This window comes from Hyla sarda, chromosome 4 (assembly GCF_029499605.1).
Source record: "Hyla sarda isolate aHylSar1 chromosome 4, aHylSar1.hap1, whole genome shotgun sequence".
Classification (NCBI taxonomy): Eukaryota; Metazoa; Chordata; class Amphibia; order Anura; family Hylidae; genus Hyla; species Hyla sarda.
In genome coordinates, this window is record NC_079192.1 from 367,142,434 (window position 1) to 367,167,898 (window position 25,465).

At 35.6% G+C, this 25,465-nt stretch overlaps 1 protein-coding gene across 1 annotated transcript in view; it reads left to right on the forward strand.

Moving 5' to 3' along the window:
* The window catches only part of LOC130267247 (gamma-aminobutyric acid receptor subunit beta-2), a 473,943-nt gene extending 448,663 nt beyond the window's left edge, over positions 1-25,280 (forward strand). The window contains exons 6-9 of the mRNA XM_056516672.1: positions 4,526-4,663; positions 5,218-5,370; positions 8,542-8,810; positions 13,008-25,280. Of these exons, the coding sequence (XP_056372647.1) occupies positions 4,526-4,663; positions 5,218-5,370; positions 8,542-8,810; positions 13,008-13,355 (908 nt within the window). The 3' untranslated portion in view covers positions 13,356-25,280. The remainder of the gene's footprint in view (positions 1-4,525; positions 4,664-5,217; positions 5,371-8,541; positions 8,811-13,007) is intronic.
* Positions 25,281-25,465: the final 185 nt, after the last annotated feature.

A 25,465-nucleotide genomic window follows, 5' to 3' on the forward strand; every position in this document is an offset into this window, starting at 1 on the left:
GGATGATGAGGGGCGCATGATGGGGGCATTATATGTGAGGGGTGCTTTATGGGGCATTATATGTGAGGGGCGCATGCGACCCAGCCTCACCCCGCCGCTACCTCCAGTGACCCCCAGATAATTTGAGTTTAAGACCCCTGTGCTAAACGGTATTTGGAGAACCAATTTATTTATACAAATTTGTTGTATTTGCTATGTGTAAATTCACCCTCTATATTTACAAAAAGAAAGGCTCAAAATAAGGGTAAAAAAAAATGGTGTTTGAGCTAGCCTTAGGGTGTTTTCACATTTATCTTGTATGCTATGAATTTTATGCTGCAGATGGTGTACAGCAGATTATATGGTGGTGTAATTTATACCAGAAGCATGAACCATTGAACATAGCAAAAAATCTGAAGTATAAAATCCATAGCGTAAATGCTATGTGTGAACAAACCATTTGATGTGTTTCACAGACAGTGGGCCTCATTTACCAAAACTAATAGTAACAAATGGGACGGCACAACTGGGAGGCAATATCAATAAAACACTGGTGATAAGGGGCCAAAGCATTGAGCTTGAAGAAAATTTCAAATTTTTATGACCCTTTTTTCCCACTTTACGGTTGGACTTTGTTTTTCCAGAACATGCTCATTATCTTAATGTTTGTTAGAAATTATGGATGATTTGTTATACAATGGCCCTTATTTACTAAGCTAAAACCCACTAATTTTTGTTGGGTTTTTCCATGTTATTTTGGTACATAGTGTCTGAGACATGGTCTATCACAAAGGTGGAGTGGCTGGACCAAAAAGGCACGTGGTTTCACAACCCGACCTATTTACTATTGAATTTTTAGAAAATCCTGCAAATAAATGGCTGGAAATTTCCACCTATAAAAGTCAGAAAATTTTCCGGGCTTGTAAATCTGTGAATCCCCATAGTAAATAGTGTGGAATCCTGCAAATATGAAACGACAATTCGCACTAGTAAAAACCCACCACTCTTATACAACACATTATTTTGCAAATATACTGACTTTTTTAATGAGCCCTCATACAACATGGGGGCCAAAGTAAATGTCTCAAAATATAATGTAAAGGATCTTGCAAAATTTCAGTTTTTTTTGTCACATCACAATCCCAAAACAATTTATAAAAGCAAATAAAAAGATACATATATGCAAAAGTGGTAACAATAAAAACTACAGGTCACGGCGCAAAAAAATGAGCCCTCATTCAACCTCGTATATGAAAAAATTGGAATTATAGGTGATTAAAATAGAGTGATTTTAACAAACTAATTATGTTTAAAAAGTTTTTTTTGTAAAGCAGTACAATAATAGAAAAGTGTATAACCATTGATATTGTTTTAATTATATTGGCCAACAGAAAAAAAAATTCATTTTTACCGTAAAGTGTACAGTGTGAAATCAAATCTTCCAAAATTTGCAAAATTGCAGTTTTCTTTTCAATTTACCCTCACAAATATTTCTTGGTTGCTCCATACATTTTATGGATTGTTGTCATTACAAAGGACAATTGATCTCACAAAAAACAAGCCCTCATATGGGTCTGTGGAAGAAAAATCATAACTCTTTACATTTTTCACCTAGAAATCCATATGATGGCTTATTTTTTGCGGTACCAATTCTACACAAAAATCTACGATATAATGGAAAAAAAATCATTGTGCTTAAAATTGAAGATAAAACACCATTTTGCAAATTTGGAGGCTTCCATTTCTACGCAGTGCATTTTTCGGTAAAAATTATACAGTCTCTTTATTCTGTAGGTCCATACAATTTAAATGATACCCTACTTATGTAGGTTTGATTTTGTTGTACTTCTGGAAAAAATTATAACTACATGCAGGAAAATTTATATGTTTAAAATTGTCATTTTCTGACCCCTATAACTTTTTATTTTTCCACGTACGGGGTGGTATGAGGGCTCTTTTTTTGCGCCGTGATCTTAAGTTTTTAGCGGTAACATTTTTGTATTGATCAGACTTTTTTATCGCTCTTTGATATAAAAAGTGACCAAAAATTTGCTATTTTGGATTTTGGAATTTTTTTGCTCGTACGCCATTGACCATGCGGTTTCATTAACTATATATTTTTATAATTCGGACATTTCCGCACATGGCAATACCACATATGTTTATTTTTATTTACACAGTTTTTTTTTTTAATGACAAAGGGGAGATGATTCAAACTTTTATTAGGGCAGGGGTAAAATGATCTTTATTAACATATTTTTTTTACTTTTTTTTTGCAATGTTATAGCCCCCATAGGGGGCTATAGCACTGCACACACTGATATTTTACATTGATCTTTGTTATTCCATAGGATAACATAGATCAATGATTCTGATGCTTGACTGCTCATGCCTGGATCTCAGGCACTGAGCAGTAATTCAACGATCGGACACCAGGAGGCAGGTAGAGGGACCCTCCTCGTGTCCCACAGCTGTTCAGAATGCTGTGATTTCACCATGGCAGTCCCGAACAGCCCACTGAGCAAGCCGGGGGTAGTTTAGTTTCACTTTAGACGTGGGGCGATCAACTTTGAACAAAGAGTGGTATGAATTTTCACATTTTAGAGCCCAAATGTCACAGTGAACATTTCCTCTGTGCACCAAACTCATCAAACGGCGCACAGATTTTGATGAACCACCACAGAACTGCTCTACTTAGAAGTGGCGGCCATGCAACAAATGTATCAAATGTTGCACATACCTTGATACAATTGTCGCACAGAGATCTACAGTGGGGATCAAAAGTTTGGGCACCCCAGGTAAAAATGTGTATTAATGTGCATAAAGAAGCCAAGGAAAAATGAAAAAATCTCCAAAAGGCATACAATTACAGATTAGACATTTTTATAATGTGTCAACAAAAGTTAGATTTTATTTCCATCATTTACACTTTCAAAATAACACTTTTTGAACTTTTTGGCCAGAATGAGCAAAGGCATGTTTGGAGAAGAACAGAAGGGAACAGAATTTAATGAAAAGAACCTCTGTCCAACTGTCAAGCATGGGGGTGGATCAATCATGCTTTGGGGTTGTATTGCAGCCAGTGGCACACAGAACATCTCACAAGTAGAAGGAAGAATGGATTCAATAAAATTTCAGCAAATTTTGGATGCTAACTTGATGCCATCTGTGAAAAAGCTGAAGTTAAAGAGAGAATGGCTTCTACAAATGGATAATGATCCTAAACCCACCTCAAAATCTACAGGGGATTACATCAAGAGGCGTAAACTGAAAGGGGTACTCCGGTGCTTAGACATCTTATCCCTTATCCAAGGGATAGGGGATAAGATGCCTGACCGCGGTAGTCCCGCCGCTGGGGACCCCTGTGATCTTGCATGCGACACCCCGTTTGTAATCAGTCCCCGGAGCGTGTTCGCTCCGGGTCTGATTACGGGCGATCACAGGGCAGGGGCGGGTGACGTCACACCTGCGCCTCCATGTGACGTCATGCTCCACCCCTCAATGCAAGCCTATGGGAGGGGGCGTGACAGCTATCACACCCCCTCCCGTAGGCTTGCATTGAGGGGCGGAGCGTGACGGGGTGCCGCGTGCAAGATCACGGGGGTCCCCAGCGGCGGGACTCCCACGGTCAGGCATCTTATCCCCTCTCCTTTGGAGAGGGGATAAGATGTCTAATCCCCGGAGTACCCCTTGAAGGTTTTGCCATGGCCTTCACAATCTCCTGACCTCAACATAATTGAAAATCTATGGATAGACCTTAAAAGAGCAGTGTGTGACAGCAAGCATGCAAATCTCAAAGAACTGTAAGACTTTTGTAAGGAAGAATGGGCAAGGATACCTCAAACAATAATTGAAAGACTCTTGGCTGGCTACAAAAAGCGTTTACAAGCTGTGATACTTGCCAAAGGGGGCAGTACAAAATATTAACTCTGCAGGGAGCCCAAACTTTTGCAGACACCATTTTTTTGTTTTCTGTTATTTTGAAAGTGTAAATGATGGAAATAAAATCTAACTTTTGTTGACATATTATAAGAATGCCTAATAAGTAATTTGATGCCTTTTGGAGATTTTTCCATCTTTCCTTGGCTTCTTTATGCACATTATTACAAATTTTTACCTGGGGTGCCCAAACTTTTGATCCCCACTGTATAGGACAGGGTTGACTTGCCCCGTGATAACTTTTAAATCTGGCCCATGCAACATTTCTGCGCTACATAACACTTAATGGTAATGACATGTAAAGGTTCTAAATGAAATGTTGCAGAAAATGTCGCATGTGTTGCAAATTTTCATGCAACACATTTAGACAAAAAAACTGTATCAATGATTTAATAAATTCCCCTTATTATCACCATATTTTTAGCCATTACCTGTTTCTATAACTTCTAAATAATAGTATGGAGAAAGCATGCCTGGAGGTAAGCATCCTGTAAAAATGTTTTAGTTTTTTTTCTACTCTCAAAGTGCTTAAGGGTTATCTAGTGTTATTGTTAGTATCATCATTTATATTAATTGTATGATGATTTTATAAAATATTTTATTTCAGATGGCTATACCACTGATGACATTGAATTCTACTGGCGAGGAGGCAACCATGCAGTAACAGGAGTTGATAGAATAGAATTGCCACAGTTTTCCATTGTAGACTATAAACTCCTCTCAAAAAATGTTGTCTTTTCCACAGGTACAGTATGAATCTTACTAATAAGACATTTCAGTTACTGTGTACTGTTCTTTTATACTTTAAAAAAGATATACCGTACTATGGATAACAAGAGTAAAAGCTTAACAAGTGAAAAAATATATTTTTTTTTCTGAAGTTAAAAACTATTTCTATAAGTTGGGGGGAAGAGGGCCAGCTGAAAGCCTTTGGGCTTTAAATGGAATGTAGAAAACTGGAATTTATAGGTGTGTTCCCCATAAACTTTCCAGTGAAATTGGTAAGGACTCCATTTTCTCATAATATTCCATAATTCCAATTTCTCTGAAATTCACACCATAACCAATGGATGGTAAGACATAAACACATAGGGGGAAATTATCATTGGTTTTACCCTGTTTTTTAGTATTGGTTTGTCACACAATTTGTCTCATGGCTTCTCATGGGTACTGCACACTCAGAGATGACCAGATGCATCACCTTGCAGCTACCTTGAGGTCCTCACTTTTAAGACTTAAATTCTATAGTTCAGTAATAGGAGAATTTTTTGACTTCTAGGTCATGTTTTTTTGTTTCAGGTTCCTATCCACGATTATCTCTTAGTTTTAAGCTAAAACGAAACATTGGATATTTTATCCTGCAGACATACATGCCTTCCATTTTGATCACAATTCTCTCATGGGTTTCTTTCTGGATCAACTATGATGCATCCGCTGCTCGGGTTGCCTTAGGTAAGTAAAGGTCAATAGAACATATTATTGATTTCAGACATGACAGAATTATGTCCATCTACAATGATTCTTCTATTCGATCTCTCCTCTTGACATGTTATGTAGATTTTTGTGTTTTATATATTTAAACTTAATTGTTAAAAAAAAAATTAAAAAAAAAGATCTAAGACCAAGTTTGTAAACTTGGAGATTTAGAAGACTTAACTGGTGTAAAATGTTTTATTTGATCCCAATAAAAAAAATAGGCTTAAAGGGGTACTCCTGTGAAAAACCTTTTTTTTAAATCAACTAGTGCCAGAAAGTTAGACAGATTTGTACATTACTTAATTTTAAAAATCTTAATCCTTCCAGTACTTATCAGCTGATGTATGTTACACAGGAAGTGGTTTTCTTTTTTAATTTCTTTTCTGTCAGACAGTGCACACAGTGCTCTCTGCTGACACATTTGTCCATGTCAGGAACTGTCCAGAGCAGAAGTAAATCCCCATAGCAAACCTCTCCTGCTCTGGACAGTTCCTGATATGGACAGAGGTGTTAGTAGAGAGCACTGTGGTCAGACAGAAAATACATTAAAAAAGAAAGCTTCCTCTGTAGTATACAGCAGCTGATAAGTACTGGAAGGATACAGATTTTTAAATGTAAGTAATTTACAAATGGAAATTCTGATATAACCATCTTAGTGATTAAACCTTGCATTAAAGGGGGCTTATTTACTACCCAAAGATATTTTACTACTACTATTTTAAATCTAAACGTAAACTAAATATCTAAACCTTTATTTTGTATAAAAATATACCAACTACCAAAATGTTATATTTAATAATAGAATATTAAAATTGTATATTAGAATATTAAATATTAACCAGTTTTATCTAATGCAGGCACCTCAATCTCTTTACTGTTAAAATGTCAAGATCATTTCTTGAAGATTGGCAAAATGTGTATGTGTACAGTCAAAAGTTTGAGATTGAAAACATTAGAACTATAAAGGAACTCCATAAAGTGGTTAAACAAAGCAGAATAGGTTTTGTATGCACTGGAAATCTGTACTTTGGTCTGATTAGTCAAAATTTGAGATATTTTATTTCAATATACATGTGTTTGTGAAATATAGAAAAGGTGAGCGAATGGTTTCCACATGGGGTGGTTCCCACCTTTAAGCACGGAGGTGGTGGCGTGATAGTCTCGGGCTGGATTTCTGGGGACACTGTTCTTGATTTATTCAAAGTTCAAGACATAGTGTTCAGCACCTTTGAGAACTCCTTCAAGAATGTGGGAAAATAATTCCAGGTGACTACCTCATAAAGCTCATTGAATGTCAAGAGACTGTAAAGCTGTAATTAAAACAAAAGGCGACTACATTGAAAAATCGGTCATAAAACATATTCTGTTTTTTGTTCATTCCATATGTGTGCCTTCAAAGTGTTTATGTTTTCAATATGAATCTGCAATTTAAAGAATAAAAAAGAAAAAAAAAGAAAATGAGACTAGGGTTTGGAATTTTAATATTCCAGAACAGTACTTTAGCAGTGACAATGATCTCAGGAGTATTGCTACTATACCGATGAAATCAGGGTCAGGACCTTAGCTGATGTACACAGCCAGGCTTCTGTTGCAGCTGCTTGTATCAAAGACTCCCTGGTAGTTTACTAACTTTTAATTTGCATTCAATAGTAGCTATGGTGCTAGACAGAAATAAGGGCTCCTTCTGTCAGATGACGTTCCAAATAGGTTCCCTGGCATCAGAACCCTAACAACGTCTTCTAGGTATACCAAACACATCTGCCTTTTAGGCCATGCCAGAAACAAGCAGACAGTAATGTTTTTAAATGCTAGGTGGGAAATTATATATTTGTGCACTTTTCCTATCCATTAGATAGTTTTTCTGGTGGGGTTTCTGTGTCTAATTTAAGATACTACACATGCAAAATATTAATTTGTCTGAATTTGTAAAAGAATGTACAACCGGGGAAAAGACATGCTTCAATTAACTTTTTACATGATATGCCACCTAGAGAGTGAAGAATACATGACAATTTTTTTGTATAAAAATTGTGTTTGCACAGATGATAAATTAATCTATTACACATTAAGCTATGCCCCTTCAGAGGATAGGGGATAAAATGTCTGATCAAGGGGGGGCCCTCCATTGGGACCCTCCGCAATCTCCCTGTAGTACCCGCATTGTATGCGGGGCTGCGTCTCCAGTGTTGGAAACTCCTGGGTTTCCGAGACTGGAGACATGACGTAACATTACACCCCCTCCGTGACATCACGCTATGCCCCTCCATTCATGCCTATGGGAAGGGGCGTGACAGCCGTCACACCCCTTCCGTTAGGCATGAATGGAGGGGGCATGACATTACGTCTCCAGTCTCAGAAACCAGGAATTTTCCAAAACTGGAGACGCCCTCCACTGGGACCCCCCGCGATCTCCCTGCAGCACCCGCATTGTATGGGGGGGGCTGCGTCTCCAGTCTCGGAAACTTCTGGGTTTCCGAGACTGGAGACATGACATAATGTCATGCCCCCTCCGTGACGTCCCGCCATGCCCCCTCCATTCATGCCGTTTCCAACACTAGAGACGCAGCCCCCCCCCCATACAATGCGGGTGCTGCAGGGAGATCGCAGGGGTCCCAGTGGAGGGCCCCCCACGATCAGACATTTTATCCCCTATTCTCTGGATAGGGGATAAAAGCTTAGATCCCAGAATACCCCTACCCCTTTAAATTAAGTTTAATAAAAATGTAAAAAAGAAACTATTCATCAATATATAATTCACCACTTATTAATAAGGAGATTTTTCTTCTCTTTTTTTGAATAGATGTACAGTGTAGCAGAAATCATAACTCAGAGAAAAAGATAACACATTGGTCTAAACATTACAAAACAATGGCAAACTTACTCTTTGCCCTCATATTTGTATTAACCTATAAAAAATAGATAAGTTGGGGGTTTCATAGTGTAGTGACACAAAAATAATTTTTTTCAGAATAAGGTTATAGCTCTTAGAATACATTGAAAAATTTTAGAAAAAATTGAGTGATCCCAAAGGCCCAAAGTAAGCTGCGTCCTTGAGGGATTAGCTAAATACAACATTCTTCAGTATAAAACATTTTCATAATATTAGTAGAATGATTCAGAGAAATAATTTGATATCTTCTTTTTTAGGAATCACAACTGTACTGACAATGACCACCATCAACACTCACCTTCGGGAAACACTACCTAAAATTCCTTATGTGAAAGCCATTGATATGTACCTCATGGGTTGCTTTGTGTTTGTCTTCATGGCCTTGCTGGAATATGCATTGGTCAACTACATATTTTTTGGTAGGGGGCCACAGAGGCAAAAACGGGCAGCAGAAAGAGCTGCAAGTGCCAACAATGAACAGATGCGGATGGGAATGGGAATGGGGATGGGTATGGATGTTAATAAGGTATGTAATACTATGATTGAATTGGTTAGTCTAAATGCATAATTGAATCAATTTAACAAGTTTAATACTTTTCAATTTTCATATATCCTCTCAACAAAAATTACATTTGTTTAATTTTAGTTTTTTTTTCTTTTCCCCAATCATCTCAGCTTTTACTAGCTTCATAGTAAAATTCAGGCATTTATCTTTTATTTTTCTATCATTTATTTTATTTATTTTATAACTATGCAGTGAAGTTCATTAAACATGTACATAGAGCAATAATGTTTAATAGACAATGTATGATCTGGTAGGATATAACAAGCTCAAATGTGAAAGAGCACAATAGGAGGTACAGAAAAATGAAGAAAATGAAAATAACAAGTTTCCGCTTTTCTTTGAACAAACCAGAATGACCATGCACTAGACAGTTATGATACAATCTGTTTCCCAATATTTTTTCTCCAGATTATCTGCCCCAGTGAGTCATTGAAGCAGAGATATGTGTATTCCAAAATGTAGAGTTAAACATTGCATATTTTATATTCCCTTAAATTCCCTCTGCAAAGGTAAATAAGATAATGAAAAAAAAGATGCCCTCATTTTCTAGTGCTCCAAACAACTCCAAAACTGTTGTAGCAAATACTATTAATGTCATGCATGTATACAGGACCTGGTATAAAGACCACTGGAAGCACCATCAATATAACATGCTATTACCATCTATGTCAGCACTTTAGAGCATTTTAAACAGCCACTGGAGCCGTTTAGGTAACTTTGGATCACTTTGGAGCTACATAAAATGAGAACAAGAAAGCTATCACTGGCCACCAAAGAGGTAGAAAGTATGAAAAGTAAGAAAATCTCAACGATGTTAAGATGCAAGAAGCCTACTTTAATAATATACTGTATGTAACTGACATAATTTGCTTTTTATTTGGGTTCATTACATAACTACACTATGTTCAATGAATAAATTGGTATACCAGCAAAGAGATATGCTATATTACAGTTTATCTGCACTGAGCCCATTGAGTTCTTTTGAATCCAACAAAATAACAGTATACTCTTAAACATATTATCTAATAGACTACATTCAGTCCAATAAACTCAGTAGGCCCTTCAGGTGTAGGCTGGTGGTATATGTTGGCATACCTTTTTCATGCTATGCCAATGTATACATAGAATGTACTGTACATTAATAGTGTGAACATAAACTTTAATCTCATCTTTTGTATTATTAGAGCAACTGTTGTTAATTTTTTTTAGATGTCTGTCCAGAAAAACAAATCCTGTTTTTGTTTCACACCAGTTATGGATATTCACGTAGATAAGATATTCATTGGTATAAATACAACACCTGCAAACAACGAGTCTATTGCGTTCTAATTCTGTCCTTATACAATTTCACATAGCAGCTCGTGCACATATTGCAACTTCTTACAAAGTCTAATTAGTGCAGATTGTGCTCACATCAAATTAGCATGTGGGTTCTGGTGAATCATCTCAAAATATTCTGCTAACAAGTCTGACCCAAAGGCTGCATAACACTTCCTTATAATTCTCATCAAGCCAGATGAATAATTCACTTCACACAGTTAAATCTGTATTCATGACCAAAAATAATGTGGGTATATGTTTAGAATTAGATTTGCAAATGTTTCATCTCATTCCTGAGTGATATTTTCTAAAGTTAGAAAACTGGTGAGATAATCCAGCCTCTGGAAAAATATGATATATAATATATAAATTGATATATATTGCTGCAGTAAAACAACTAATCCATAAATACATAAACTGTCAAAATTCCTGGAATAATCAGGGCAGTGACTAGTAAATATTCTTTGCTTCAGTGTAACTTTATTGAAGAGTCATCAATCAAACAGGTACTCGACAGACGACATACAGTAGTAACATAGTTTGTAAGGCTAAAAACAAGAGTCCATCAACTTCAACCTAAAACCCCATAACAGAGCAAAAATTCCTTCCCGACCCCAATATGGCGATCAGAATAAATCCCTGGATCAATGTTCCATCTCCACAAATCTAGTATGCATAACCTAGAAAAACACCCAGGCCCCCCTTGAACTTGTTTATTGAGTCAGACATCACAACATCATGTGGCAGAGAGTTCCATAGCCTCACTGCTCTTACAGTAAGGTGTCGTTTCAGGCTGTATCTGCGCTTCGACTGGCCCACTGGTGGGCCCGTCGAAGCTCATATACAGCGTGAAATGGCACCGACGCCTAGACAAGCACCCCTTCACTAGATGTCATCTGTCTCACCTGTTTATTGATGAATCTTTAATAAAGTTACAGTGAAGCCATGAAGATTTACTAGTGTGTGCCAGGTTTATTCCAGTTCTTTGGACAGTTTATATTTATTGTGAGCCTAATATTGGCAGTGGGTTTAATTTACTACAAAACCCCATGAGGTACCAGGGTAACAACTATTATACAACAACTTAGGGGAGACCCCCAAAGGGGTACCCTAAACTAAGAACCTAAACCATAAAGTGTAACTTTTATTCCCTACAAGTTAAAATATAATTTGATGATTTAATTTTGAACATACAGTGTAGTTTGTGAGACGTCCACTAGGTGTCAGGACCACCCTAGAGTTTAAAAACACAGCACGAATCTAACTCCTATATTGCCTATATAATAACCATTCTTTAATGAGGAAGGTGCACTAACGTTGTAGGGCCCATCCAGAATAGATCAGTTAGTGGTTATATTGGAGTATGACTGTAAAGCTGCTTATTAAAAGCTACCAATTAGCCAGTTCCACTTCATCAGAAAGGAGTGGTGGCTAATGGCCAGCGGGCGTGCAGCTTCTCCCTAAATAGACTGGCGTCTCACATCAGTCATTAGTGACACTGTTCGTCCTCCATTCGGATGTTAGTAACGGTATCATGTGATTCTGTTGTGATTGTGATCGCATTACAATGCGCCGCGCATGACTTCTAACTTACATGTTTCCCGTTTCATTAGGGTATTACTGCGCAGCTGCAAATATCTTGTGCATGACACTGAACTTTAACAGAATCACAGACGCGATTGTGCTCTCTGCACATGACAATGGACTTAATCAAAATTGTGGGCCGTTATCATTGCTGCTCCATCCTAGAATATGTGCATGGCATCAAACTTAGTCATCATCTCAGGTCTCTACCAACTCGTCATTGTTGCCTGTATCCACCGATTTAGAATTGATTGCTGTAATAGCCAGTTATACTCAATTCTAAATCGACAGATACATGCAATAATAATGACAATGACGAGGTGATAGAGACCTGAGATGATGTCTAAGTTTAATGCCATGCGCATATTCTATGATCAAGCATCAAAGATAATGGCCCACGATTTTGATTAAGTCAGTTGTCATGCGCAGAGAGCACGATCGCGTCTGTGATTCTGTTAAAGTTCAGTGTCATGCGCAAGATATTTGCAGCTGCGCAGTAATGCCCTAATGGAAACATGTAAGTTAGAAGTCATGCGTGGCGCGTTCTAATGCGATCACAATCGCAACAGAATCACATGATAACATTACTAACATGCGATTGGAGGAGGAACAGTGTCATTAATGACTGACGTCAGACGCCAGTCTATTTAAGGAGAAGCTGCACTCCCACTGGCTTCTGAGGAAGCTGGGGGACCAGCGAAACGTCAAAGGAACTGGCTAATTGGTAGCTTTTAATAAGCAGCTTTACAGTCATACTCCAATATATCCACTTACTGATCTATTCTGGATGGGCCCTATAACATTAGTGCACCTTTCTTATTAAAGAATATAGGAGTTAGACTAGAGCTGTGTTTTTAAACTCTAGAGTGGTCCTAGTAGACATCTCACAAACTACACCGTATGTTCAAAATTGAATCATCAAATTATATTTTAACTTGTGGGGAATAAAAGTTACATTTTATTGGGAGGGTCTTAGTTTAGGGTACCCCTTTGGGGGTCTCTCCTAAATTTATTGTTTAGTAATATTGACAGTGAGCACCACCTGAACGCTTCAGTGGGGAGAACGGAGTCTGGGATTATTGCATCACCTGATATGAGGATTAAGCAAAGTCCTGAATGTGTTATTTTATATATAGTATGTCTCCAGTTATATCAACATTTTTATAGTCCCTTATAAGTACCAATATTTTCACTGTGCTATATAAACCAACCAAAGTTAGCATGAACTTAATTTATCTGTCTCCTGAATTGTAGATGGATCCACATGAAAATATTTTACTAAGCACACTAGAAATTAAGAACGAGATGGCGGCATCAGAAGCTGTAATGGGGCTCGGTGATCCAAGAAGCACTATGCTGGCCTACGATACCTCCAGTATCCAGTACCGAAAAGCTGGATTACCACGACATAGCTTTGGACGGAATGCCTTAGAACGACATGTGGTTCAAAAAAAAAGCAGACTACGGAGGCGTGCATCTCAGTTGAAAATAACCATTCCCGACTTGACTGATGTAAATGCTATAGACAGATGGTCACGCATGATCTTTCCAGTGGTTTTTGGATTCTTCAATGTAGTCTACTGGCTCTATTATGTGAACTAAGACTAAAAAGCCATACAGTAGACAAAAACTGGATGTCTCTTCGGATTATGTGTGAAACCAGAAGTGGGGCTTAGAAAATAACATTCAGGACACAAGCTATTTTCAAACACCTTAGTTGCTGACACCATCCTACTGTATGCTGTACAGATCCATTCTAGACTCAATAGAGCTACGACAACACCCTTTAATTTTTTTTTTGAGTGTTAAGTTTATTTTATATATGTTATAAGGCTTTTCCTGGTGTACACGCAAGTGCATTGAAGTGAGATGCTAAAGCAATTGGTCATTTTTAAACTTATCCAGACTCAACTATACATTGCATGGTTTGATTGATGCTTTTCAAGACATTTCAACTGGAAATGTAACAGCTGTGGATGAAACGGAATAATAGTATTGGAATTGAAAATTTTTTATTTTACCCTGATTTGATGGAGACAATAAGGACCTGACACAATATTTCTCCTTAATTTATTAGTCCACCTTTTAAACAACTTAAGGGGTATTCCCATCTTATAAAGTGATGACTTATCACTAAGATATCAAGAGGGTTCAAAGGGGTGAAGCGTTCAAAGTGGTGCTTCTATCCACCAAGCTGTGCAAGGAACTGCAACTGGCCTTATTCATTTTAAAGGGAATGTATCACCTATGTTTTACTGATTAGAACCAGATACTGAAACATGTTCTTTTTTTCTAATCTGTTTCTATTTTCTTCTTGTAAGTTTTTTATTTGTACATTATTAATGGGGCAGCCATCTTCTCTGAGCTGTTTTTAACAGCATTTAGATATATGCTTTACAGCAGGACCCATGGACATAAACAATTGACAGAACCTGTTCCATAAATTGTAAACATTACTGTGCATATTCTGTGATCTTTTCAGAGGTCATTCTACATGGAGGGGGATGTTGAGTGCTAAGCATTATCTATTGTATGTAACTCTGTTATCTATATACTGGTGTCACCTTTTACTAGACTTCTTTGGATATAATCTGTATAGAACAGAGAGTCTCAGCTTAGTTTAAGGCCTAGGGGCCAGAATGGAAACTGGAAGGTTGCAGGATTATTTTAAAATATAGATATCAAAAATGTAAAAATGATTTAAAAAAAGATCCTCCGAAAATTCTTTAAAAAATCTGGTTAACATAAAAACCTGATTTAAATAATAGATCATTTTCCGATTACACATTCCGTTCAATTGAGCAATGCCATAGGTCTCATGCACAGCCAGGCACAACTCATAATGGTGAGAGTCTCAAAGGTCCGAGCAGTATGGCAATAATTTATAAGATGGGAATTCCACTTTAAGGCCTTGAAGATTATATTGATGCAATGCAAGTTGGCCTTTCTCAACTTTTTTTTTTTCTTGGCAAGATACCTAAACAAAGAGGGAAAAGTTAAAGTTCATGGGCTCCAATGCTAAATTGTAAGAGGGATCTTACATTAAATGTACCATTTATGTTCCTGATGTCTTCTTTTATATAAGAGGGTCCTTTGGCTCCTTTGGGTACCAAAGACCATGTACAACTGCTGCTTCTCAACCTCCTAAAGATACACCCCTGTCCCATATGGATAATCAGTCTTTATGGAATAATGAAAGGCATTTATCAAAACTGAAATAGCTTTTAGTTCTGTTTAGAAGAAAAAAAGTTTAGATGAAAAGTGGCGGCAGTGCACCAAATTTATCAATCGGCCCACAGACTTTGATAAATGCCCGCTGAACTGCTCTGGTTAAATGTTGCAGAACAGTGGCAGGCCATGCGACAATTGTATTAAAAGTCGCACGGACCATACTATAATTGTCGCATAGAGTGATATAGGGCAGGGTTGAATTGCCCTGTGATTTCTTCTATATCTGGTCCGTGCGACTTTTTTGCGGCTTTCCGCAGAAAAGTTGCACATGATAAATTAGTGCCCATTGCACAAAGTGATCTAAATGAGATCACTTTGTGGTCAGAAAAATTAAACAGTATAGATTAAATGTTGCAGAAAACAAGCCTGCGACTTTTCCTGCCACAAATTTAGATGAAAAAAGCTGTCTAAACAGCTTGATAAATTCCCCTCATTGTGTCTCCAGTTTATTCATGCAGTATTGATAGTGAAACTCAAAGGAAGATGCAATGGTTTCTCTTTCTATAAGTTCTGTATATCATGCCCATATGCACAGATATCCTATTACTAAACAGGAATCAGGTTGAGTTTCCATTTCACTGCATCTTTCTGTCTAAAAATTTCATTGAGGCAAAAATACACTAAATCTAATCAATCTGCACAGGTCATTTGTAAGGAATGTTAGATAAGGAAATGTGAAAATTATGGTTTTGAATATTGTGGCACAGTCTAACAGAAAACCACACTATGTTAAGATAGCAAAAACATTTTATAGGTGTTATATTCACATTTTACCTTCAAGAAGAAAAAAACTGTATTATAGAATAAGCAGTATCCAGGTAACATAATATTATGTCTTTAAAAAGAAAGGCAACTTTGAACTGTGTAAACTATTATCATATTTTGAATGGATTTGCCAGATCAACATGTGTTCAATGTTGCTGTTTTTTTTATCAGCTTTTAATGCAAAAGGGCTGCCATCTCTCACACCATAATACCAAATCTATACATTTCAACACAGAAAGAAAAAAATGACAAAAGATCTGGAGAAAGCATCAATGGAACTACGTGCAAAAATGTTGGTTTGCATCAATGAAAAAGTGAAGGCCTATTGCAGTATATGATAATTTCATGTAAATTATTGTTTTACTTGCAACGTTAAAGGCTATATATACCTTTTGAGTATTTGCTTTGGCACACTGTATGCATTATTTGAAATAAAACATTTCTGAAATTGGTTTTTATTCCTTTTTTCAGAATTGTTCTGCAGTTTGCATGTATTACAGTGCACTACATAGGTTTAGTCATCATGATTTTTTTACTTCATAGTCCTTAAACCTTTTCGTCAATATGCAGTAAAAGCCCAGCAAGTCCCACCTATCTTCTCTTATTCAATGGCTTTCAAGCCTGCTTGTATATGTCTACCACACTTAGGTTATGAATTAAAGGAGATGAGGTTGACTCATCTGAGCTCTCACCATGCTGGGGTACACATCCTGGGCCTTTAAGCCTCATTGGCATATTAACAAAATGGCTTATGTCTCACCAGTGGAGAGAACTATTAAAAAAGATATGCCCAGAATTGTGAGAAGCCATATCAAGCCATAAGCTTATTTACACCCCTTTTTTGCTGCCGATAGGTCAGCTTTAATAGAATTTAGCAGCTTGCAGATACGGAAAATAGTGAAAACCAATGGCAAAAGTGTTTTATTCCAAGTTATCTATAATTTCATCTATAATTAACAAAATGCAAAGGTGTTAATAAACTTTAACTTCTATCTGGTCAAAACTAATGTTTATGTCCTTTAAAAGAATTTTTTCTTAATTAAGTTCAATGCAAACCTTTAAATCTATGCCTTCAATATTGTACATTCATTGTTCTAGAGAATATCTCGCTTCCATTATTCATTTTTTCATTTTGTTTTTATACACTCATAAACTTGAAAAAATGTTGTGCCTCACATTGATTTTCTTTTCAATATCAGTGACCAAAATCTACCACACTGCTAACGTTTTTCCTGTATAAACTTTTCTATCGTGCAAATTATATTAATAATATATGCCACTGGAAGATGAAAATGTGTTTAGGGAATTTGTATAGTCTGTATGCTACATATACTGATGATAAGGGATAAGATATAATGAGGAGGAGGATAACTATCAGAAGTATTATTTATTTATTTAATATATTTACATAAATAGGGCTGAGACTGTTCCACAAGCCATATACCATAATCCTTGAATAATGTCTATAATGGTTGGCCACTAAAAGGATTTTAAGGGCAGTGGTTGGCTCAGTAACTGCCAAGTATAACTTTTAGTAATATACATTAAGTTTGAATATTCTCTACTTAAAGACAATCAGGGTAGGAGTGACTCAGAATACAGGATCTTCCTGTAGAGCCCAGGCTCTAGCACAATAAAAACCCAAAGGTCCAGCAGATGACAACAATATTTGGAGCTGACACAAATTGCCTATTTTACCTCATTTTGTGTGTGTGTGTGTGTGTGTGTGTGTGCAATGATAAAATATACAATGCAGACAAATTGTCACAGCAAAGTGATGTCTTTTTTAGGCAGGCAGGCCCTGCAGAGTCCTTTCTGTAGTGAGTTCCTCAGAACTTTTTTTTATGCTGGGCCCAAGAAATCAAATGTTACTTACTTTGGGGAATAACTTTAAAATGGGGAATGAGAAACAAAAAAACGAGAACCATCACTGGTTGTTCATAACCAGCAATTGCCTGACAAAAGATGAATTACTTAAAGGGGTTTTCCGGTGCTTAGACATCTTATCCCCTATCCAAAGGATAGGGGGAAAGATGCCTGATCATGGGAGTCCTCCCGCTGGGGACCCCCGTGATCTTGCACGCGGCACCCCGTTTGTAATCAGTCCCCGGGTCTGATTACCGGCGACCACAGGGCCGACGGCGTGTGACGTGACGTCACACGCCGTCGGCCCTGTGGTCCCTCATTCCTCATTCCCTCCGCTCCCATGTGACGACGCCTCTGCCCCGCAATGCAAGCCTACGGGAGGGGGCGTGATAAGGCTTGCAAGATAACGGGTATCCCCAGCTGCGGGACTCCCGCGATCAGGCATCTTATCCCCTATCCTTTGGATAGGGGATAAGATGTCTAAGCACCGGAGTACCCCTTTAAAAAGGGTCAGGGTATGTTATAAAATAAATAAAGAATAGATATTATTTACCTAAACTCCACTGGTACAATTTGGCTGGTGTATGTGATCTCACAGCTCTCTGCTTCTTGTTAATATATTGATCTATTGCTGTTTGGGCATAACTTCCTTGTCGAGACCAGGAAGCATTGACAAGCGGGGACCTGAGCACCACTGGCAGCTTAATGGGATCAGGAAAGTGAGTTTTTTTTCCCTACCACCCTGATGCTGGAGAACCCCTTTAAGATAATCAGTCATACCAAGTTTGTGGTGTATGTGCTATGATGTGACCATGCTTTTATTAAAATGTCTACAGGTTCATGTATAGTGTACACTTCAAAATATTTTCCCAACATATACACCAAAGATAAGAAAGTCCTAAAACTGCTGTTCTACTACATTCAGATGCAGCCGGCATTAAACTAATACTGTTAATGTACAACAAGCTACAGGCTGTTAACTCAACCCCTTGCCACATGTGTATATTACCTATGACTTTTTTCTCACTTCATGTGTTTACATTATGTAGATTAATCTTAACTTTGGCAGTGGAACCAATGTCAGAAGCTAAAGCTTTTTTCAATAATATTACAGTCTTTTATACCGTGGCTTGCAGTAATGTCTGCATCATAGATTCTGCTGAATGAAAAAGCAAATGGAAGCGGAAATATGATTATAAACACTTGGAAAGAATTCATGTAATATATTGCTATGACCTTATCAAATAGATTTCCTCCATATTGAAATTATTTGTCACACAATTATGCAATTCATGCCCTACATGCAGAACTTGTAGCTTTTGGTCATGGTATTCTAAAGATGATTCAGAGTTAAACCACTTATTGTTAACTTTATTAAACATGAAATATTGACTTGTATTGTAACATGCTTGAGAATCCTACTGTTCATGGACTGCATGCATTCACTGTACACTAGAATGTGAACTTAGAATTACCATAGAAAAAAAAAAGACAGAATGTAAACTCATAAATAGAATGTACATGTTGTAGCTAATCTGTTTCCTTAACCAAGTGCCACATATATCAGCTTTGCCTGCTTTATTAAGATAAGGGACTGTATCAGCTCCTTACATATTGCATGTTAGAATTATTGCAGGGCTCTGTGCATAGGGTACATTTTGTAACAAGTTTATAATTCGGAAACATCATGATTCCTGATTCTAGTTTCAACTCAACTTCTTCCACCAACGCTTAGATTCATTCAAGGAAATGGCTTAAAAAAAATACTAAGGCATGCTATATTTTTCTGGTGCATAAACGCATATTTGTATATTTTGTGTTAAGTAACATCTATTGTCACATACTAGAAGAAAATGTATTTATTTATGTATTTATGTATTTATTAATAATTTTCTCCACCCATCTCCTACTCCTATAGAATTGAATTGTATTTATTTTTGTTTTAATAGAAAAGATTGTCTAGTTTATTTTACTTAATTATTTTATTTATGAAATTTTTATTGATAGAAGACAACATATCATACATCATAGCAACACATACATTTCGGTATATTTACAGGAGAAAACATATCATACATCAGAACAACACATACATTGCGGTATATATTCAGATAACATTAGAATAATTAAAGTGGACGTGACATGACATGACATTCCATTTCAACAGTCCTTTATTAATTTGTTTTAATTTAATAACATTTTTGCAATATTTCTAGCTTATATCACTTATTTCTTTATGCATTTATTTATTTATTTGTTTATTTTGGTAATTCAGTTGTACGTTCATGTTATTATATCACAAAATACTGGCTTCCATAAACCTATTATTTGGGGCTGAAGATATTATATCCAAATAAGCAAAAGGGCACAGAGTCATGTACACATAGGCTTTATGTTGTCAATTGAATCCTAGTGCCATTTTGCCAAATTCTTTTTGCAGCTTATACACACAACCTAAACATTGTACAGACCTTTGATATACGCTAATGCATGAACCCTAAGTCTGAGGTTATTCCATATAAGCCTAGCTTAGCAATGCATATAACTATAGTAGGCCTTAAAATACTTCTATATATGTCTTTCTTTGATTGATATAAGCTGTAGTGTCCATCTACAAATTAAAGGTAGTTTTGTTTGGGCCACTATTTGCTTTACAATGAGAGTTGGATCAATCAAAATCTCAATGACCAGACAAAGCCATATTATAAAGGAAACATGCGTACTGTTCCCATTCAGGCAAAACAACACATATTGGAAACATGCATTGTCAATTCAATTGCTAAGACAAATGTTGTGCAATCTGACTATCTAGCAAATAAGGTGTTTTTCATTGTTACAATGTCAGAGGCAGAGCTTAAAATACCCATCGGGGGTGTTAGCAGGTTTGCAACGTGTTGCAGAGCAATATGCTGATGACCTTTCCAAAAGTATAGTTTAACTATTGACTTGTTTTATGGTACAGCTTTAAAGAAACCTTTAAGATGTGTCTGTAAATACTTATTGTAAATGACTGCTAGCAAGTATGATAATATGCATCTCCTGATTGAAAAAAATCCAATCATCATGTGTCTGTGTTTTCATGAAGAATTTTTTGTTTATATTTAATACAAATGCAGGGTATTACTGGTTAAATTATTTTACAATGTCTATAGTTATATCCTTTCACATTCTTAACTATATATAAATATAAATGTATGTAAAGAGGTTATAAAATGATAGAACATTTTTTTACATTAAAGATAGATATATATAAATATATAATTATATATAACATGTATTTAATTTATGAATAAAAGCACAAACTACATAGCAACAAATAGATCATTACATAATACACTAACCCCATATAACAATCATAATTGATTTGAATAGAGCTCCCGAAGGGCATCAAATCCAGTGTTGCATCTCAATCACTAGCACGGTACTTGAAATGTAGTTGGTAAATAATATACATATCTAAGTGTGTATATGTATTAAGAACAGTGGCTGATCACAGGAATAAGCTAATAAATAATTTTATATGGCTAAACAAATACAGGATCATTTTTGGTTTGTGATATAGGGGTAAAAGAAGAAATATATTAATCATATCCTGTAAATTGGGCATTCTACATCATTGTAAATGGCAAACAAATACAAGATACCTTAGAATTATAGGAATCCCATTGCATCGTTCATTAGAATAGTCTATTCAATGCTTGTTTGTTTCCTATTTTTTTATAACAATGCTGATTACCAGTGAAATAAACAATACATAAAACTTCTTTAACTACCAAGAGAAGCAAAAATATGAAGATTTTTAGAAACTAAGTAAAAGCGATCTATACTGTATATGAAGATACACTGTAATTGTAGTGATGCATTACATTTTGCTATATGTATATAGGTCATACAATGTGGGCATCCATTTATGCTGACCATTTGTAAATATCAGAGATTTCTTAAAACATTTTTAAATTCTTATTTGTACCTACTGGCAAGGCAAAATATACTGTAGCACAGTTAAAGTGTTCTAGCTTAATTGTAAATAATGAAAAGTGCTTTCATTTATTGGATAATGGCTTTTTGTTTTCACATTGTTTGGTTTGCATAAACATAAAACTGCTTTGATTTAGTACTTTGGTTGTTTTTTTTTTTTTATTTTTTTTTTTTCGAACTGAGCTTTTGTTTGAATGGAGGTTATAAGGTGACAAGTTCCTTTGTCACCTCAAATAAACTTACTACCATAGTGGAATATAAGCTGGTCTATAAAAAAACAGGGACACATGCGCTGTGGACCACTGTGTCTTATTACACAGTGATTTTAGCGCTGACAGAGAGGATAGGCGTGGTGGCGGAGTTTTGCGAACCCCAAGCCACGCCTATCCCACTGTGAGTGACCACAGAAAATAAAGATTTTAAACATGATAAAAGATGAAGAAGCCAAGCCATATAGTACATCAGTACTATATTGGTAGCAGTCTTGGGGATGAAAAAATAGTGACAGATGCGCTTTAAGATTTTATTATAGCTAATCATGGTTTTTTAACTACTTTTAAAATAAATTATAAAATTGGATAGATTGAATCATCCTTTTTTTCTTTTAAATAGACATAAGTAAAAGGGAACCTAACATACCCCTTCCCGTCTGATAAATTTGATGTAAACTATAGGATTTATTAGTATATTATGTGTATATACATATATATATATATATATATATATATATATATATATATATATATATGTCATTACTTTTGCCTCACATTGTTTAAGAGCTGGTATCAAGAATATTTATGGGTTATGTTACCTTGACCCTTCAACTGACCAAATCCAATTCTGGTAATTATTTTATAAATATTATTACATTAAATAAGCCAAATCATAATAATACTATATTTAAAGTTTATGGTCTCCAAATGCTTTATTTTTTTTTTTTTTAAATGCATCATTAATGGAAAATTGAAAAAAGGTAGCAATTTTATTTATCCTTTATATTCTGTGAAACACATTGAAAACGTTTAAACTCATAAGCAGAGTATTAATCTGAATGTTTGTAGTGATTAATAGGTATACATTTTTCTATTTTAAAATGTCTATGTGGTAACATGTTTTAAAATGTCTATGTAAGTAAGATAATTGTGGATGTAGCCTATCTCCGAATGTGATATTCTTTGATGTTATCATAAGGTATGCATCTTTTAAATGCTTAGCAATTTCTTTAAAAAATCGGTACCCTGAATTATTCAACTTTTTTTATTTTTTATTTTTAAATCTTGCCCATAGCTAAAGTTAAAATAACTTATTTGGAAATGTGTGATTTGGTAAAGCATAATTCCTTAATATGGTAAAATAAACTCGATATATTGATATTTAGCTTTTGACATGACAATGTAAAAAAAGCCACATTCACTGTATTAACCCCTTAACGATCACAGATGTAAATGTATGTCCTGGTGCGGCAGTACTTCACACACCAGGACGTACATTTACGTCCTGTACATGACCGCAAGCATCGGAGCAGTGATCGGGTCATGTGCGGCAGGTCCCGGTTGCTTATAGCAGCCAAGGACCCACCGGTAATGGCCGACATCAGCGATCGGCAGATGTCTACCGTTAACCACTCAGATACCGTGATCAGTACAGATCACGGCATCTGCAGCAGTGTGGCTACATCTTATGCTGATCTGATTGCCCGCAGCATGGCCATGGGGATCAGAATAGCTAACATGGTGGACCGAGACTTCTTCTACTCTGGTCTGAGATCGAGCAGATCAGAGCAGAAGATAGCCGATAATACTGATCAGTGTTATGCCCTATGCATAGCACTGAACAGTATTAGCAATCAACTGATTGCTATAAATAGTTCCCTATAGGGACTATTAAAGTGTAAAAAAAATGAAGTTTAAAAAAGTTAAAAATGTTTTAAATATCACCTCCCCCAATAAAAATGTAAAATGTCCCTTTTCCCCATTTTACCCCCAAAAAGTGTTAAAAAAATTAAACAATAAGCATATATGGTATCACCGCGAGCGTCCGAACTATTAACATATAATGTTAATGATCCCGTACGGTGAACGGCGTGAACGTAAAAAAAAAATACACAATTGCTGCTTTTTTGTATCATTTTATTTAAAAAAATGTATAAAAAATGTATTAAAGTGTTATATACACAAATGTGGTATCAATAAAAAGTACAGATCACGGCACAAAATAATTTGCCCTCTTACCGAAGTTTATACGGAAAAATGAAAAAGTTATAGGTTGTCAAAATAGAGGGATTTTAAAAGCATTAATTTGGTTTAAAAAGTTTGCAATTTTTTTAAGAGCAACAATAAAAGAAAAGTATGTAATCATGGGTATCATTTTAATCGTATTGACCCAATTATATGGTGTGAAAACGAAACCTTCCAAAATTTGCAAAATTGCGGTTTTCTTTTAAATTTTCCCTTACAAATAGTTTTTTTTTGTTATTGCGCCATATGGTAAAATTTGTGGTGTCATTGTAAAGGACAACTGGTCGCGCAAAAAACAAGCCCCTATACTAGTCTGTGGATGAAAATATAAATGCAAAAATAAAATTGGCCTGGTCCTTAAGGTCAAAATGGGCTTGGTCCTTAAGGGGTTAACTAAAACACAACTATTATTAAAAATAGAAGTAGCAATATGAAACCCAAACTCTATATTTCAGAAATAGAGAAGCCAATGTTTAAAGGTCCTGTCTCATAAAGGCAACCAATGTTCATATGGAGGGCATACTCACTTAGTATTTACTCATATAAGCCAGAACAGGAAGCTGCTTTGTACAAATGGCTTCCTTCTAAAGGACCGGAGTCTTTTTTTTTTAGAACTTGACAATAAATAAATAAAGCCAATTTTATTTAAACGTTTTTGTGATTTTTCTTTATTTTTGTACAAACATTTATCTCTTCATATGCTGAAAAAGCAATAGTGCAATGAAATGTGTTAAAAAAAAAGAGGGCTTCCATATTTTATGCATTCCCACCTTGTTTGAAAATAAAAAGATTTTGCAAAAATGGAAAGTTAAATAATTTCATGTGCAACTATTAACTATGTTGAGTCCTTTGTCAATATCTTTAGATCATAACATATATTGATTAACTATCCATTATATTAGATTTTAAAATAACTATATTTTTAATAATGCATTCATTTATAACTCTTTCAACTTTATATGATGAAATTATTTTTACAATTAATAGGGATTATTATGTTTGTAAGGCCTAAAACACGCACAAGAAGTTTCTTGTCTTTGAAAAATAACCTAACATTTATTCGAATATAGGCAATAAAAAAAAATATATATATAGACGGTAATTCATGAGACTTTGGAAATAGTTTACATCCACAGAGCTTTAATTTACATCATCATTCATTGCTTTATTGTTTATATTTTTTTACTTTTCTTATGTGCACTTTTTTCTTTCAGTTTTTTTGAAGACAAAAAAGCAAATAGAAACTAGATTCCCATTTATCCTTCACAAAAGAGACTGCCAGCGTCATATAGAATGGGGTAGTAAACGTATGATTGTAAATTAGCAGCGCATAAAAGATATTTTCTTGAATTTATTGCAGACAGTTGCAGCATGTAAATATATAACAATGTTGGCTAGTGTGTAATTCTTGACATCCAAGATACAAATAAAGAACTAAATTTAAAAACAAATTGTGATGTCATTGATTAATACATTTTTGGATTACTTTAAGAAGGCTTCAAGTAGAAACACAACTATACATCAGATCCTCATCAGCTCTAGATTTCCTACATATATATTCCATACTGTAAAATCTCTCCAAAAGTCCCTACCCTGTGTGATCTATATTCTTTTTTTCCCTTGGATTTCTAAGTT